This window comes from Microcaecilia unicolor, chromosome 14 (genome assembly GCF_901765095.1).
Source record: "Microcaecilia unicolor chromosome 14, aMicUni1.1, whole genome shotgun sequence".
Taxonomy (NCBI): Eukaryota; Metazoa; Chordata; class Amphibia; order Gymnophiona; family Siphonopidae; genus Microcaecilia; species Microcaecilia unicolor.
Genome location: NC_044044.1, coordinates 19,956,812 through 19,974,985, shown reverse-complemented (window position 1 = coordinate 19,974,985; position 18,174 = coordinate 19,956,812). Strand labels below are relative to the sequence as shown.

The 18,174-nt window shown below is 45.2% G+C and overlaps 1 protein-coding gene across 1 annotated transcript; it reads left to right on the top strand.

The window, feature by feature from the left end:
- Window positions 1-294: 294 nt before the first annotated feature.
- LOC115457005 (extracellular calcium-sensing receptor-like) lies at window positions 295-17,588 on the top strand. Its single transcript, XM_030186431.1, has 7 exons — window positions 295-382; window positions 4,338-4,566; window positions 5,208-5,499; window positions 8,111-8,947; window positions 12,195-12,422; window positions 16,176-16,299; window positions 16,663-17,588. Exons 1-7 carry the CDS (start codon window positions 295-297, stop codon window positions 17,586-17,588), a joined length of 2,724 nt encoding a protein of 907 aa, XP_030042291.1.
- Window positions 17,589-18,174: the final 586 nt, after the last annotated feature.

Sequence of the window (18,174 nt, the reverse complement as noted above, 5' to 3'; positions counted from 1 at the left end):
TTTCTAATTTCCCAGATTATGCTCGTTATCGAAGACACCAGTTCATTGATTGAGTTTTCTTTGGTAACAGTGAACACCCACCATAGTTAAACATATTTTATATCTATTGTTCTAGCAATTAACCACATGACAAATCCCACTTTGGTTTTCTGTACCGTAACTCAGTTCTGTACATCCTCTGCTGATATTCATCATATAGTGCCATGCCTAACTGTTCCGTGATATCTTTTCACACTTCACTACCAAAAGGCCAACTGATGGGCAAGGGTTCCAGTCTGTCTCAAGATGAGCGCAATGGTTTCCTACTTTAACCCTCAACCTGTTGTTTGCATGTACTTTATCAGTCCTGGTACTGGTAGCCATGGGAATTTCCATAAAGATGGTAGGATCATACAGCATCCCAGCTTATGTAGAACATCTGCGCAATAATGTAAGGGACACTGAAGTAAGGCAAGGTCATCACAGAATGAAGTTCTAAGGGTGACGTCCTAATGCCCTCTCCTAGAGACTAATGTCTCTTGAACATGAGATGGACAATGGCCTTCTACCTTCATGGACACTCCTCTGAACTATTCTGTCCTCTGTGTACCCTGCCCATTCTCCTCCTAAAGTCCACCCATGTGTAGGTCCACCTTCAAACTATGCACATCACATTTAAACACTGTAATATTAGCAATTATGCACATCTGTGCACTCATGTATGCAGGCATACTGGTATTCTAGCTAGTTAGCCAGTGCGCTACAAATGCTGGCTCCTCTCACGACCAAATGGCTTGGATTTGGCCGGTTTTGAGATGGCCGGCCTCGGTTTCCACTATCGGCGAAAACCGAGGTCAGCCATCTCTAAGTCTGGCGATCTCAACATTTAGGTTGACCATCTCTAAGGTTGAGATTTGGCCGGCCCCGACCGTATTATCAAAATGAAAGATGGACGCCCATCTTGTTCGATAATATGGTTGGCTCCGCCCCTTCCCGGGCCGTCCCCAGAGATGGGCGCCCTTACTTACTCTCTCTATGACTTTCCATCAATGAATCTCAAAGGCATCACCAAGGATAGCAGGAATGAACCTTGGAACCTTGGAACTCCCTCTTTTCCTGGTGATCGATGTTATGCAGCATGCTCAAGAGTTGGAACTGGAAAAAATTTGTCTGCATTTGGCCAACTCTGAAACAAGAAGTATTGTTAAATAATTGGATGACATTCTTGGTTCTATGACACTTACAAAAATGAGGTGTAATTATAATTCTGTCCAGAGGGAGCTCAGTGGCAATCAAAGAAGAGAAAGACAGCCATAAATTATAGTATAAATGTAGGAAGAAGTGAAGGAGGAAGGAACAGTCACTGCAGTGGCAGTGTCTCGGGTCCTGGATTGACAGAGGAAAGAGTCGGAGCTCCAGCCACTGTACACTAGACATTTTTGGGAGCAAGTGATGCATTTAAAGGTAATTTTTTTTATAAAATATATGTCTCTCATTTCTAGCTTATTTTCATGTCTTTCGGACGCTTGACCTTTGAGCTCTTTTCCTAAACTGCCGGTATTCACAGTTTCTTGGTATATGAACATACATCTTGACTAATTTGAAGATTTGCCAGTGGAGCAAGTGATACAGAAAGAACATATGTGCATGTGTGTGAGTGAGAGACAGAAAGAGATACAGCAAAAGTGAGAAGAAAGAGAAAAAAACAGGCAATGAGAAAGAAAAGGTGAAACAAAGAATAAATAAGAGAAAAAAGGGGGTGAAAATAAAATGCAAGAGAAAGTGAAACAGAGAAAAAAAAATAAAGCAAGAGAGAAGATAAGAGATCAAGAGAAAAAGACATGGCTGAGAACAGAAAGGTCAAAACAGAGACAAAGGAAAAAAAATACCCCACCCCACCCTCACGCCTGGGAGTTTCCTTCTGCTCCTTTGAACCTTTTAAAAAGTGTAGAATGGAACTGGGGCTGGGGTCCTGTCATCACCAGCCTTCGTTCACAACCACCCAGTGCAATTTGTTCTATCTTATTATCCCTTGCTTTACATTAACCCAGTCATTATAGCGGTGGGTCCTTAGCCTGGGGTCATGATCCAAGGATCCTGCTTGTACCCTGCAATGATGAACCCTTGATCCACCCAGTAGATGTCGCCAATGCATGATGACGAAGACACCCTCCCTCAGAACCCTAACTCCACAGTACAATGGTACTAGTCATTGTTTCATGCTTCGAGACGGATGGTGTAACAGAAATAATCCTATGAGATAAGTATTAAAAAAATTCCCAGCCTCATCTGACTGGCCTGAGGAGCAGAACATAGGCCTGGGATTTGAATCCAGGTCCTGCAAAGCGAGCCCTTTTAAAACATTTTTTTTTAGTGAAAACTAGCTTCAGATCCTTTTTCATTAGTAGATCAACATTTATACTCTTTGGCTGACATTTCTTTTAAGCACTGGCCTAACCGCTACTCATTTGCTCTCCTCCCCTGTTCCTCTTTACCCTGTAATTTCCTTGCCCGTAATGTCTTGTCTGTTTGTGTTACCTAGATTGTAAGCTCTTGAGCAGGGACTGTCTCTCTATGTCAAATGTACAGCGCTGCGTGCGTCTAGTAGCGCTATATAAATGCTATTAGTAGTAGTAGTAGTAGCTTGTTTAAACGTGTTTGAGTGGTGATATTTTGTTAGGAATAGCAAGTTAAGAAAATACACTTTTTCACCACGCTTTGAGGAAGTGTCATGATATATAGCAATCATGATGAGCCATTAATTAGTGGCAATGCTTCGTTAAGAAACAGTTCTGCTGCAGGTGCAGCCCATACTGAACTTCCCTCACTCACAATAAAATTATATTTAGCCTCTAGTTGGGTTGCAACAAGGATTGTGTTTATTTGCACATTCAGTCCGTGAATGTTCAGCAACACTACATGGCTAGTGCCTCCGACAATCCTTACAGACCACTGCGGCGCTATCCAGATAGTAGTGGAGCAGTACCTGCTGTCTGGATAAACTTCGGTGGTTCGGCCAGCTCTTCTAGGACATCCTTCGTCACTCGCTGCTTGGATAGTGGCCCTGAGTATCCATGACTAATTCAAATGCTGCAGCCAGCATTCTAAAAAAAAAAAAAAAAATGATAACAGTGGAACTTAAATATCAACCCTTCAGATCCCCTAGGTCATCATCCTTCTCAGGGCAGTGATCGGGCAGGGGAGAGAGGCATCTTAGGAAGGGATTACCGACCTAGAAGAAGAGGGGAGCGCAGGCATCATGAAACAGAATGGACCACAGCGGGCCAACAGAAAAGTGCACCCAGTGTAGGTATCAGCCATCGGGATTACTGCAACTCACTATACGCAGGCTGCAAAGAACAAATACTGAGGAAACTTCAAACAGCCCAGAACACAGCAGCCAGACTCATCTTCGGAAAACCAAAATATGAAAGGGCAACACCACTACTAAAGAAACTACACTGGCTTCCACTTAAGGAACGCGTCACTTTCAAGGTATGCACACTAGTCCACAAGATCATTCATGGTGAAGCCCCTGCCTATATGTCCGAGTTGATAGACCTACCACCCAGAAATGCTAAAAGATCATCCAGAACATACCTCAACCTCCACTTCCCTAATTGCAAGGGCGTGAAATACAAGACGCTACACGCGTCAACCTTTTCTCACACGAGCACGCAGCTTTGGAATACACTGCCGCGCAACTTAAGAACGATTTACGAACAAGCCTCCTTCCGCAAATTACTGAAGACCCATCTGTTTGAAACAATTTATGGCAAGAGCCAAAACACATAGAGTCCACACTCACTGATCATCAATGCATCATACATCCACTTCTAACCCTCATCCCCCGTAATTCCACATCACTCATACCTTACTCACAGGAATATGTACACCATATGTCTTTGTGTCTTAATACTGCCCTTTAAGCTTCCCATTGTCTCTTTCCAACGTTTCAATGTTGATGTCCCATTGTTATATTCTTAACGATACTTCGATGGTCTCGCATAACTTGTACAATGTAACCCATAACCAAGTTGTAACAAATGTATTTCCATTATTCATATCTTATTGTAAGCCACACTGAGCCCGCAAAGAGGTGGGAAAATGTGGGATACAAATGCAATAAATAAATAAATAAATAAATATCATCTCAGGAAAGAGGGGGTGGCCTGAAGGAGAAGGCAGTGGTCAGGACCTGGTGAGGTTCAGTGGTAGATCAAGGACTTGGGCGGGGGGGGGGGGGGGGGGAGCTCTCCCTTTTAACTTCTTACAAATTAAGCACTACCTGTAAACATTGAAAAACTTATTTTGTTTGTACAGCAGGTGACCTCCACTGATATCCAATGAGCTCCAAGCCATTACTGTGAGAAATTCCCCAACTATGATTCTGGCCACACTGGTGGACTTCCTCATGTTGCCGTTGCTTGTAAGCCCAGTTGATCCACCAGGATGCATCCTGAGAAGTCGAGATGTAGCAGCTTTTCAGCAGGATGGAGACATCCTGATTGGTGGAATATTCCCAGTGCACTTTGACTGGAACATACCCAAGAAGCCTTCATCAGAACAGCCTTTCCTGTGCCACACGTAAGACTTATTACTTCAGTGTTATATTACTAGTTCTACTACTTATCTTTTCTGTAGCCCTACTAGAGGCACTCAGCACTGTACACAAACATGTAAGAGACAGTCCCTGCTCAACAGAGCTCACAATCTATTCAAGACAGACAAACAGGACAGGTATGGGATTAGGGAGCTACATTTTTATGGGAATGATTAAACAACATGGGTACTGAACAGATGAATAAGGGGTTCAGAGTTAAAAGCAGCCTCAAAAAGATGGGCTTTTAGTCTGAACTTGAATATGGCCAGAGATGGAGCTTAATGTACCAACTCAGGGAGTCGGTTCCAATCAAACCCCCTTCTCCCCTCTACATAAGATTGCCTGAGTGTACCCGACAGTTCTCTGGTCATCCATCATCGGTCTGAAAAGTACCTTCCTGCCCCTTTCTCCCCTCCCCATTTATGAAGTGAACAGCTGAACAGTTGAGCAGAGGTTATTTTATCCCTCAGAGGACCATCAGGAATCCAACCCTAAAAATTCATCACGACATCATGATGATTTGTTCCAGTAGCAAGACGTTCTTATCTATTGCATATAAGCTATTCACCTTTCCAAAAACTATTTTTTCTCCACAGTTCTCCTTTCTGTTTGAATTTCTCCACAGGTTCAGTGTCAGGGTCTACGGTTGGGTGCAAGCAATGGTCTTTACTATCAATGAGATTAATCAAGACCAGGTCCTTCTTCCCAACGTAACCTTGGGCTTCTTGATCCATGACAGCTGCTTTTCCATGGGAAGGGCTCTGGAAGGCACCGTTCAAATGGTGAACGGGCAGAACAAACCCATCCTGAACTATCAGTGCCAAAGTCAGGCACCACTTGCAGCCATTGTTGGTGAATCCCTATCCACCACTTCAATTTCCATGGCCAGATTGTTGGGACTTTACAGATACCCTCAGGTAAGAGTCTATTTCCTAATGTCCAAAGACTATTGGATTCAATAGCCTAACAAAGACACAGCAGGCATTTTTAGAAGTTCTGATCAGCAGTTTTCAAGGCACTGACTGCAGCAGCCAAAATTTGACTTGGAAATTCCACGCCAAGACCTTATCTGGGTACTGGCACTCAATGTTCAGGTCTTGCCTGACTGCCAGAAGTTGTCCAAGTGCTGGCCAATATTCAGCACTGGTACCTGGATAACTATCCAGGCAAGTTAAGACAGCTATTTCTGTGACCCTTCTTGCACGGATAATTATCCATGCGCATTAATTCAATATTAGCGTTGCCCGGATAACTTCTGAGTCTACTCCAACTGTGCCCCCAAACCACCTTGGCACTAACTGGATAATGTCTCCATCCCTTATTGTGGATCGCTATCAGGCTTATTTTTTAAAGAGAAGGACGCCCATCTTTCGACACAAATCGCAAATGGGCTTCCTTCTCACAGGGTCGCCCAAATCGGTATAATGGAAAGCTGATTTTGGGCATCCCCAACTGCTTTCCGTCACGGGGATGACCAAAGTTCCCGGGGGCATGTCGGAGGCATAGCGAAGGTGGAACTTGGGCGTGCCTAACACATGGGCATCCTCGACCCATTATGGAAAAAAAAAGGCCGTCCCTGACAAACTTTACCTGGTCCTTTTTTTCTTACGACCAAGCCACAAAAAGGTGCCCGAACTGACCAGATGACCACCGGACGGAATCGGGGATGACCTCCCCTTACTTCCCCAGTGGTCACTAACCGCCTCCCACCCTCAAAACGTTTTTTTTTAAATATTTTTTTGCCAGCCTCTATGCCAGCCTCAAATGTCATACCCAGCTCCATGACAGCAGTATGCAGGTCCCTGGAGCAGTTTTAGTGGGTGCAGTGCAGTTCAGGCAGGCGGACCCAGGCCCACCCCTCCCCCCCCCACCTGTTACACTTGTGGTGGTAAATGTGAGCCCTTCAAAACCCACCACAAACCCACTGTGCCCACATGTAGGTGCCCCCCTTCACCCATAAGGGCTATGGTAGTGGTGTACAGTTGTGTGGAGTGGGTTTGGGGGGGGGGTTGGGGGCTCAGCACACAAGGTAAGGGAGCTATGTAGCTGGGAGCTTTTTCTAAAGTCCACTGCAGTGCCCACTAGGGTGCCCAGTTGGTGTCCTGGCATGTCAGTGGGACCAGTGCACTACGGATGTTGGCTCCTCCCATGACCAAAGGGCTTGCATTTGGTTGTTTCTGAGATGGGCGTCCTTAGTTTCCATTAATGCTGAAAATCAGAAACGACCAAGTCTAAGGACGACCATCTCTAGGGACGACCTAAATTTCAAGATTTGGGTGTCCCCGACCTTATTATCGAAACAAAAGATGGACACCCATCTTGTTTCGATAATACGGGTTTACCCGTCCCTTCGTCGGGACTTCTTGCGACGACGTCCTCAGGAAAACTTGGGCGCCCCTTTCAAATATGCCCCTCTATGTATTTTGGGAATACAGTTTGACGCTCATCTATTTTTGTCCTTCACATCAATAATCTTATCCATACGTCTTTCTTCGTGATGCACCATATTCATGCTGTTAAATCATTTCTTACCTCTAATCTAATCCGTGCACTATTACTGACACTAGTTATCACTAGAATCAATTACTGCAATTTCCTCTACTATAGTCTCCCCCTAAAAGCTTTGAAGAAAATCTAAGTGATACAATCTACTGCTGTTAAACTCCTCCATAAAGCTGGACAATCAGACTATGTTAATTGCTCTTCACAATTAATCATTGGTTTACCAGACTCAGCAAGAGTTAAAATCAAAATCTTCAAGAGTCATCTCCACCTTGTCCCTGCCTAGCTATCCTCTTTTGTTAGGAAGAGTAGCCTAGTGGTTTGTGCAGTGCTCTGAGAACCTAAAGAACTGGGTTCAATTCCCACTGCAGCTCCTTGTGACTCTGCACAAGCCACTTTACCCTCCATTGCCCCAGGTACAAAATACATATTTATTTATTATTTATTTATTTATTTGTTACTTATATCCCACATTTTCCCACTTATTTAGGCGCAATGTGGCTTACAGAGAATTAAATAAGAGTACAAACTTAAAAGCTTAGGCAAGCATAAAAGAAGCAAGTAGGAGGGGAGAAACTAACAGCGTGAACTAGGCAGGGTAAGGGACAAGGGATGCATCAATCAACATGGTAAGTTGAGGGGTAAGTCTTAGCAAAGAGGAATGTCTTTAACAACTTCTTAAAAAGGGCATGGTCCACTTGAGCTTTAAGGTGACGAGGTAACGTGTTCCAGTGTTTGGGACTCCAATAACGGAAGGACGAGGCGAAGATTTTCTTTTACTTGACACCCTTACAATTCGGAAAATGGAGGTGGAGATAGGACCGAGCAGCAGGGTTGGCATTTCTAGGCGGAAGGTCGATCAAGGGGAGCATGTAATCCGGGGCAGCCCCATAGATGATTTTATGTGTTAGGGAGCAGATCTTAAAAGCAATGCGCTCCTGTACAGGCAGCCAATGAAGTTTATCTATATATAAACTGCTTTGTATCAACAGAATGGCAATACCATCCCCCTTTCTGCTTTTCCAGATCAGCTATTTTTCCTCTAGCCCCCTTCTGAATGACAAGATGCAGTTCCCATCCTTTTTCCGCACCATCCCGAATGATGATGTCCAGGTCCATGCTCTTGCTCAGCTTGTGGTACATTTTGGCTGGACTTGGGTGGGTCTAGTGTCCAGCGAGGATGATTATGGGGAATTTGGCTCCCAATTGCTGAGAAAAGAGCTGCAAGTATTTGGCGTGTGTGTTGCTTTTCACAAGACATTCCCAGTGCCACCAGTTAGAGGCAAAATCTACCATATCATTGAGATGGTCAAAAGATCCTCAGCCAACGTTGTCTTTGTCGTTTCTCCTGACTATTATTTGCTACCAGTAATGAAGGATCTCACCAAGCATCACATCACCGGGAAGGTATGGATTGCAACAGAGGCTTGGTCAACCTCTCCTACAGTTTCCACCAAGCAACTTTCCAACATGTTAAGAGGCACCATCGGCTTAACTGTCCATGAAGCTGACATGCATAACTTGAAGGAATTTATGCTTAACCTACGCCCTTCTTCGTCACCTAATGATATATTCATTAAGTCATTTTGGGAAGAGGCCTTCAATTGCCGGTGGAAAAATTATGAAGATTCTCCAATCCAAGCTACTAGCGAAGTCAATATGACCAGAGACTTCTGCACAGGAAGCGAAAAGCTATTTATAAGCCAAACTTCCATAGAGTATGACTACAGGATAAGTTACAATGTCTACAATGCAATTTATTCTATGGCACACGCCCTACAGAACATGAGCTCCTGTGTGCCTGGAGAGGGACCTTTCGCCAACAGCACATGTGCTGATATCCATGATTTCAAACCATGGCAGGTAAGAGACAAAATAGATTTTCATGCTCCAAAATTGGAGTGTTTCAACTGGAAGTCTCCTCTGTTTTTTCTTAAACTGAATATGTGGAAACAAAGGTCAACAACCTACCGTAGGTTTATTAGACTAACTTAACGCATCTTTGACAAGTTTTTGACTTAACTAAAGCTTGTCAAAAATATTTTAAGTTAGTCCACTCAAAAGGTATCACCTACATCTTGGTTGTTGACGCTTATTTCCACATGTGAAAATTTAAAGGCAATTTACAAAGCAATTTGTCCCATTAATCAACTGCCTGAAAATTACCAAGTCTCCAAGTGGCTAAAAGTCTAAATGCAGTTATATTAAGTGAGAGGAAGCATTTTGGGGAGAGGGAGGTACATGTTTAAAAGAAAAAGGAAAGGCAAAGTATATATGTAACTCTATGTACATACTTTTCAAGCAAAATTCTACCTATGCAAAAAGCAGGTGCAAGTGACAGTCCTGCTTATTTTCGAAAGTAGAAAAACGCCCATGTTCAGGAGATGGGCATCCGTTTCCCGTGGGCGGCCAAATCGATATAATCGAAAGCCGATTTTGGTCGTCTTCAACTGCACTCCGTCGCGGGAACGGATAAAGTTGACGGGGGGGGGGGGGGTGTTGGAGGGGTGGTGAAGGCGGGACTGGGGCGTGGTTATCGGCCGAGCAGAGATGGGCGCGCTCGGACGATAATGGAAAAAAGAAAGGCATTTTTAGCGAGAATTTAGGACACCTTTTTTTTTACCCTTTTTTCTCACGAACAGGTCCCAAAAAAGTGACCTAAATGACCAGATGACCACCGGAGGGAATCGGGAATCACCTCCCCTGACTCCCCCAGTGGTCACTAACCCCCTCCCACCAAAAAAAACCCACTTGCAAAAACCTTATTTCCCAGCCTCCATGCCACCCTCAAATTCCGTACCCACCTCCATGACAGCAGAATGTGTTCGATCCTCTCACAGCCTTTCCCTGGGTCAGATGTGGCTCTCGGGTGCACTGCAGGGTCACATCAGCATTGCATTGTGGTGGGTGTAGGGTATTGGGCTCCGTGATTCCTCTAGCTTGTGGTAAATGCTCACAATGTTGGTAGTTGGTAGGCTCTTCTCCCATGGTGCTTTTCCCTCTGCTTACTGGGTCAGAGTGTGCCCTGTTTTGTTTCCGGTAGTCCACGAGGTAGTGGCCATTTTTGTAAGTCCGTTTTAGATCCCTTTCGTGTGTTAGCCACGTTACAGAACTTAGTTCTTACCTTGAATGTTGCTGAAAGAGGGCATTGTACACCATTCTGCCAGCTCTGACCTACTGCTAATCTTAGTTCCAGGGAGACTCGTTGCCAGTTGGGCACAACCTCTGATTTGCAGTTAACTGTGAGTAAACGCGGTTATTGAAATAAAGGACGTTTTCAGCGAGATTAGTCTTATGGTGTGAACTGCTGTGCCAAGGTTATACAGCAGCAACAAGTCCTGTCCCTGGAGTAGTTTTAGTGGGTAATGCAGTGCACTTCAGGCAGGTGGACCCAGGCCCATCCCCCCCTACCTGTACCACTTGTGGTGGTAAATGGGAGCCCTCTAACCCCCCCCCCCAAACCCACTGTACCCACATGTAAGTGCCCCCCTTCACCATTAAGTGCTATGGCAATGGTGTTGAGTTGTGGGGAGTGGGTTTTAGGGGGGGGGATTTGGGGGTCTCAGCACCCAAGGTAAAGGAGTTATGCACCTGGGAGGTAATTTAATTTTTTTTCCTATTTTTTAAAAGTGCCCCCTAGGGTGCCCGGTTGGTGTCCTGGCATGTGAGGGGGACCAGTGCACTATGAATCCTGACTCCTCCCACAAGCCAAAGCCTTGGATTTGGTCGTTTTTGAGCTGGGACGCTTCGGTTTCGATTATCGCTGAAAAACGAAAACGCCCAGCTCAAACAAACGCCCACATCTCAAAAACGCCCACATCCAATGCATTTGCCTGGCACAAACCATATTTTCGAAACTAAAGATAAACGTCCATCTTTTTCGAAAATACGATTCGGCCCACCCCTTCACGGACCCATTCTCCGAAATGGACGTTCTTACACTTGGGCACTTGCGTTCGATTATGCCCCTCCATATGTACCCCATATTTGCAGTGATTTTCACAAGCTTTCCTTCTGAAAATTGCTCCAGAAACCATGGCTAAAAAAGCACACATGGTCTTTGCACATGTATGGGTAGTTTAAAAATCACCCCTTTAAGACTGTGCATGCCTGGTTCCTCTTCTCTCTTCAAGCTCAAAGTTTATCAATTGGCAAAGGAGCAACAGCATAAAGGCTTTTGTATATTTCACATATTTTCACCCCTGTTCAAAAGGTTTATGAGCTTGTACTGAATGACACTACTTAAAACTTTAGAACAACTAAACCTTTTTGCATCAAATGTGGCCAGTGCAGAAAAGTGTAGAGTGAAACAGGTAAGAACATAACAACACAAGCGTTGCCATACTGGGACAGACGGAAGGTCCATCAAGCCCAGCATCCTGTTTCCAACCGTGGCCAATCCAGGTTACAAGTACCTGGCAAGATCCCAAAACAGTACAATACATTTTATGCTGCTTATCCTAGAAATAAAGCAGTGGATTTTCCCCAAGTCCATCTTAATAATGGCTTATGGACTTTTCTTTCAGGAAGAGATCCAAACCTGTTTTTTTAAACCTGCTAAGCTAACTTCTTTTACCACATTCTCTGGCAGTGAATTCCAGAGTTTAATTACACGTTAAGTGAAGAAGTATTTTCTCTGATTTGTTTTAAATTTACTACTTTGTAGCTTCATTGCATGCCCCCTAGTCCTAGTATTTTTGGAAAAAGAGTAAACAAGCAATTCACATCTACCTGTTCCACTCCGCTCATTATTTTATAGACCTCTATCATATCCCCCCCTTAGCCGTCTTTTCTCCAAGCTGAAGAGCCCTAGCCACTTCAGCCTTTCCTCATAGGGAATCACTGGCAGTTCTCTTGCGTTAGGAGGCTCCCTTGGAGTGGAGGCAGGTCCTTGCAAAGACATCTGATTTTTCACCTTTTGTGTGTGAGTGATTCAGTGGATGCAGGACAGGGCAAGGATGGCACTTAAAAAAAACCCCATGGAGGTATTGAACTGAAGCGATCTAAAATGTTTACATTTCTACTTGCTTCTTTAAAAATAACTGCATACGTTTGAAGTTCAAATGTCCATTTTTATACTGAAACCCATTATGTTAAACATCTCTTCCAGTTCCTGCACTACATGAAAAAGGTGTATTTCAGGAACAAGATGGGGGAGGAGATGTATTATGACAGTAATGGCAACCCCCCTGCCCTGTATGACATCGTCAACTGGCAACAGCAGCCCAATGGCACCATCCAGTATGTAAAGGTGGGAAGTTTTGACTCCAGGGTACCCAAAGGTCAACAGCTGTCCATCAACATGAATGGCATCCAATGGAACACACAACGCCCTGAGGTACCAACAAAGTAAAGATGTGGCCAGCTTGATAGTTCAGTAGCAAAGTCAAGACATAGAAGAAATTCTGTGGGGGGTTTTTTTTTAAATTTTTGAGCCTGGCTTCTACCTCTCAATTAATTGCGTAGCTAGACGTTCAGTATTTTGGGGGAGAGATTTGAGCCCGAAATGAGGGGACACAAAATTTTGCCCAACACCCTTGCTCTCCTTGCACCCTTCTCCATGCACCCCCCCCCCCCAAGACCTTCAGCTGCCTGAGCTGGTGGGGATCCCTGGGTCCCACCAGCTGAGGAGGACCTCCACCAGCGGCCTTTGTGTTCAATTCTGGTCGCCGCATCTCAAGAAAGATATAGTAGAATTGGAAAAGGTGCAGCGAAGGGCGACTAAAATGATAGCGGGGATGGGACGACTTCCCTATGAAGAAAGACTAAGGAGGCTAGGGCTATACAGCTTGGAGAAGAGACGGCTGAGGGGAGACATGATAGAGGTATATAAAATAATGAGTGGAGTGGAACAGGTGGATGTGAAGCGTCTGTTCACGCTTTCCAAAAATACTAGGACTAGGGGGCATGTGATGAAACTACAGTGTAGTAAATTTAAAACAAATCGGAGAAAATTTTTCTTCACCCAACGTATAATTAAACTCTGGAATTCGTTGCTGGAGAAAGTGGTGAAGGCGGTTAGCTTAGCAGAGTTTAAAAAGGGGTTGCACGGTTTCCTAAAGGACAAGTCCATAAACCACTACTAAATGGACTTGGGAAAATTCCACAATTCCAGGAATAACATGTATAGAATGTTTGTACGTTTGGGAAGCTTGCCAGGTGCCCTTGGCCTGGATTGGCTGCTGTCGTGGACAGGATGCTGGGCTCGATGGACCATTGGTCTTTTCCCAGTATGGCATTACTTATGTACTTATGTACAGTACTTTCTATTGGTGCTGCACCTCCCCCACCCCCACATGTGTTCAGTTTTCATTTATGCACGGGGGTGGGGGGGGAGTGGAGGCGGCAGGGTGGCAGCCAATGGAAAGTGCTGCCAACTGCCAGGCCACCATTGGAGGGCTTCCTCAGCTGGCAGGGCCTGAGGATCCCCACCAGCCATAAGCAGCAGACTGTGCCACAGGGTGGGAAGTCTGACCCAAAGTGGGGATGGACTTAGAGGCAGCATTCACAGCCCCTCGGGACGAGAAATGGCATCAAAGCTAGCTCTGAACAATCAATCACACACAGTACGGAACTCTTTGTGGTCTGTGGAACCTGGCCAAGGACTATTCACTGCCGTAGTGGGAGGCTGAAATCCTGGATAGTTATAAACGAAGGCTCAAAGTACCAGTAAAGGCTGATTTCTATTGAACTACGATCCCAAAAAGGGCACGAGAAAACTGCTAAGTAAAAAAAAAGGCATTTAAATATTTTGTGCCTTAAAATATGTCACTTCTGTTTGTTAATTTCTACCATTGCCAAAAATATTGCTACATAAAAGCCCAGTTCCAAAGGGAAAAAGTTCTTCTCAGGCATGTTAAGGAGAATGAAGGGAAAAAGATTGTGGTTTACAACATGCACTGGTCAATATTTAGCCAGTGGTGGTCAGGTCTTTTTTTTTTAGCAGCTGACCGGTGACAGTCTTTGAATATCTGGGTATGATCAGACACACCCTGGCTGCCCGTACTTATGCGGGTCCTGGTGATGTTTAGCCGGGACCCCCTTTGCCAATCCCCCCCTAGATCATCAAAGCCCCCACCAAGAGCAGCCCCCACCACCTGGACTGCCCTTACAGTCCTTTCCCTGTCCAGAAGCAGCCCCAAACGACCTAAGTGTAGGCTCCCCAAGCCTACCTTACTATCCCCGTGGTCTAGGATTAGTCAGGGAAGGACCGATCCCTAATTGCTCCTGTCCATGCCAGCTCTAGCCCTAAAATGACTGCCAGGGATAGTAAGGCAGGCCCTGGGGGCCTACAGTTCGTGAGTGAGTAGGGGAATGCTTCAGGGGGAAAGGAGAATCATTAGGAGCCCAGGTGGAGGGGTGTTCAGGGTGGGGATGCCCCTTGGGGATCTGGGAGGGAGACTGTTCTTGTGGGGGCAGGATGGGGCTGCTATGGCAGAGGTTCAGCGGGATTGTGTCTTGCTGAGGAGGATGGAGGGGGGGGGGGGCCACAGGAAATATGAGGCCACTACCCAAAAGTCATGCAGGTAGCATTAGGGTTACCATATGGCTCCAGAAAAAGGAGGACGGATTGAGCCAGCCGGGTTTTACTTCCATTGCTGAAAGCAATGGAAGTAAAACCCGGCTGGCTCAATCCGTCCTCCTTTTTCTGGAGCCATATGGTAACCCTAGGTAGCATAGAGGGGCATAATCGAACGTCGATCTATTTTGGCGGCGGCGCAACAGCTGGCTGGAACCGTATTATCGAAAAAGATGGCCGGCCATCTTTTTTTTGCGATAATACAGTTTAACCCGGCCAAATGCCAGAGTTCGCCGGGTTTGAGATCGCCGCTTTTGTTTTTCAGCGATAATGGAAAAAAAATGCTGGCCATCTCAAACTCGGCGAAATCCAAGGCATTTGGTCATGGGAGGAGCCAGCATTTGTAGTGCACTGGTCCCCCTGACATGCCAGGACACCAACCGGGCACCCTAGGGGGCACCTCTAAAAATGTTTTAAAAATACAAAAAAAAAGCTCCCAGGTGCATAGCTCCCTTACCTTGGGTGCTGAGCCCCCCAAATCCCCCCCCAAACCCACTCCCCACAACTCTACACCATTACCATAGCCCTTATGGGTGAAGGGGGGCACCTACATGTGGGTACAGTGGGTTTTGGGGGGAGGGGGTTGGAGGGCTTAATATTTACCACCACAAGTGTAACAGGTAGGGGGTGGGGGGATGGACGTGGGTCTGCCTGCCTGAAGTGCACTGCACCCATTAAAAACTGCTCCAGGGACCTGCATACTGCTGTCATGGAGCTGGGTATGACATTCTTGGCCCGTAACTCATAGTAACATAGTAGATGACGGCAGAAAAAGACCTGCACGGTCCATCCAGTCTGCCCAACAAGACAATTCATGTGTGCTACTTTTGTGTATACCCTACTTTGATTTGTACCTGTGCTCTTCAGGGCACAGACCGTATAAGTCTGCCCAGCACTAGCCCCGCCTCCCAACCACCAGCCCCACCTCCCACCACCGGCTCTGGCACAGACCGTATAAGTCTGCCCAGCACTATCCCTGCCTCCCACCACCGGCTCTGGCACAGACCGTATAAGTCTGCTCAGCGCTATCCCCGCCTCCCAACCTCTAGCCCCGCCTCCCACTATCCAGATTAAGCTCCTGAGGATCCTTTCCTTCTGAACAGGATTCCTTTATGTTTATCCCACACATGTTTGAATTCCGTTACCATTTTCCTCTCCACCAACTCCTAATGTGGTGGTAGCTAAAAATTTTTGTTTATTTATATATGCTTTAGACTATGCAATGCTGGTAGGAGCCTTTATCAGTGAAGATTTCACTTGTAGTTTATCATCTTATTTTGTGATGTTATTTTTGTCTAGGGGCTATTTTGTCAAGGGTTATTTTGTGGGAGGGGCCATTTTGTCAAGGGCTATTTGTTACAAGGCTTTTTTTTGTCGGGGCTTTTTTTGTCTGGGCTATTATGTCAGGATGTTGTACAAGCTTCCATCTGTTTTATTCCAGAGCACACTAGGAGCTAATGATCTTATTATGCTTGTGATCTTTCCTTTTTTTTGCCTCCTTCCCTTCTCCAGGTGCCACGCTCTTTGTGCACTGAGAGCTGCCCTTCGGGGTATAGAAAAGCAATTCGAAAAGGACAGCCCCTCTGTTGTTTTGACTGCCTCCCGTGTGCTGAGGGGGAAATTTCCAACGCCACAGGTACCAATTGGCATGGGAGGATAGGGGTAATTTATGTCAAAACTGAAACAGTGTATACTAAATAATTCACTATAAGTGGAGGAGGCTGAAGGACAGATCGTTGGCTGATGCCACTAGTGTAATACAAAGCAAGTCTAGAACGTCAAACACTTTAGATCAGAACTTTCCTGGACTTGTAAACCAGCTTCCTAAGCCATGAATCCAAGTGTCATGCAACATAAGTCTATTCGTTCATACCGTTATCATATGGAGAATTAGTTATCCCATGAAAGTTCACCATCACAAAGATAAATTCATTATTAAAGGAATGCAGAGGTTTTTTTTTTCTGTTTATGTATCAAACCAATTTGATTCTTTTTCCAGATTCCACAACTTGTTGGCCATGTCCTATCAACTACTGGCCCAATTGGAGAAGAAATGAATGTGTCCTGAAAAGAATAGAATTCCTTACTTATCAGGAGCCTCTAGGGGGCACTCTCACTGCTGTTGCCTCTTTCTTCGCTGTCACCACGGCTGCTGTATTGTGCATCTTCATCAAACACCGTGATACGGCCATTGTTAAAGCCAATAACCGAGAGTTGTCTTTCTTGCTCCTGGGGGCCCTAGTGATAAGCTTTCTTTGTTCAATGCTCTTCACCGGAAAACCTCAACTAGCAACCTGTTTGATACGCCAACCTGCCTTTGGTGTCACATTTGCCCTCTGTCTTTCTTGTGTACTGGCCAAGACCATCATAGTGGTCATCGCCTTCAATGCCACCAAACCCAACAGTAACTTGAGAGAGTGGCTTGGACCCTGGGTTCCCATTGTGATTGTTTCTGCTTCCACACTTCTCCAGATCTTCATCTGTGCCACCTGGCTGCTGATGTGCCCTCCCTTCCCAGAGAAGAACATCAGACTGAAGACCGGTACTGTCGTATGGCAGTGCAATGAATGTTCGGACATTGCTTTTTGGTGCATGCTATCATACATGGGATTCTTAGCTTGTCTGAGCTTCCTGGTGGCCTTCCTTGCACGCAAATTGCCTGACAGTTTCAATGAGTCCAAATGGATCACATTTAGCATGCTCGTGTTCCTGTGTGTCTGGTTGACCTTCATCCCAGGCTATCTGAGCACTCAGGGGAAGTACACCGTCGCTCTGATGGTCTTTGGAATCATCTCATCTAATGCAGGGATTCTCATATGTATTTTTTCCCCCAAATGTTATATCTTACTGCTGAGACCTGATATGAACACCAGGGAGCAGCTGTTAGGGAAAGGAACCAAGAATCGGAAGATAAAGGCTATTTAGAAACGACTTCCTAAATCTCTGTTGAAGATACCCAAGAATTGGAAGATAAAAGCTATTTAGAAACTACTTCATAAATCTCGGTTGAAAATAGTCAACTGTATTTTGGAATAATCAATGCCTTCAATTATGTCCTAATGTTGGCCATATTGTTTTCTTCCAGAAGCCTACTGGGTTGAGTGCTTCTGAACATTAATCTTCTAACTCTGATAACTCATTCCTTTGGATGATTTTAAGGACACTGCATCTCTCAAGGAGAAATAATGGCAGAAACAGACGGAGTGAGAGAGAAAGAGATGGAAAGAGAGAGTGTGGAAAGAAAGATGGAAGGGGATGACTGAAGTAGAGGAACTCCTTCATCTGTGTACTATGGAGCTAGAATCATAGGAATTATTTCGAGCCCAGTGAAGGGACATTACAGGAACCCACGTATGCAATCTAGTCTAAGTGTACAGAGCTGTTGACACTGACTGTCCTTTATAAATAATAACCCCTCTCTGTGATTGTACAGCAATGTATATGCTAATACTTTATAGATTTTAATTCCTGCTCTGTGTCTGTACATCACTGTCCATGTAATAAATAAGAA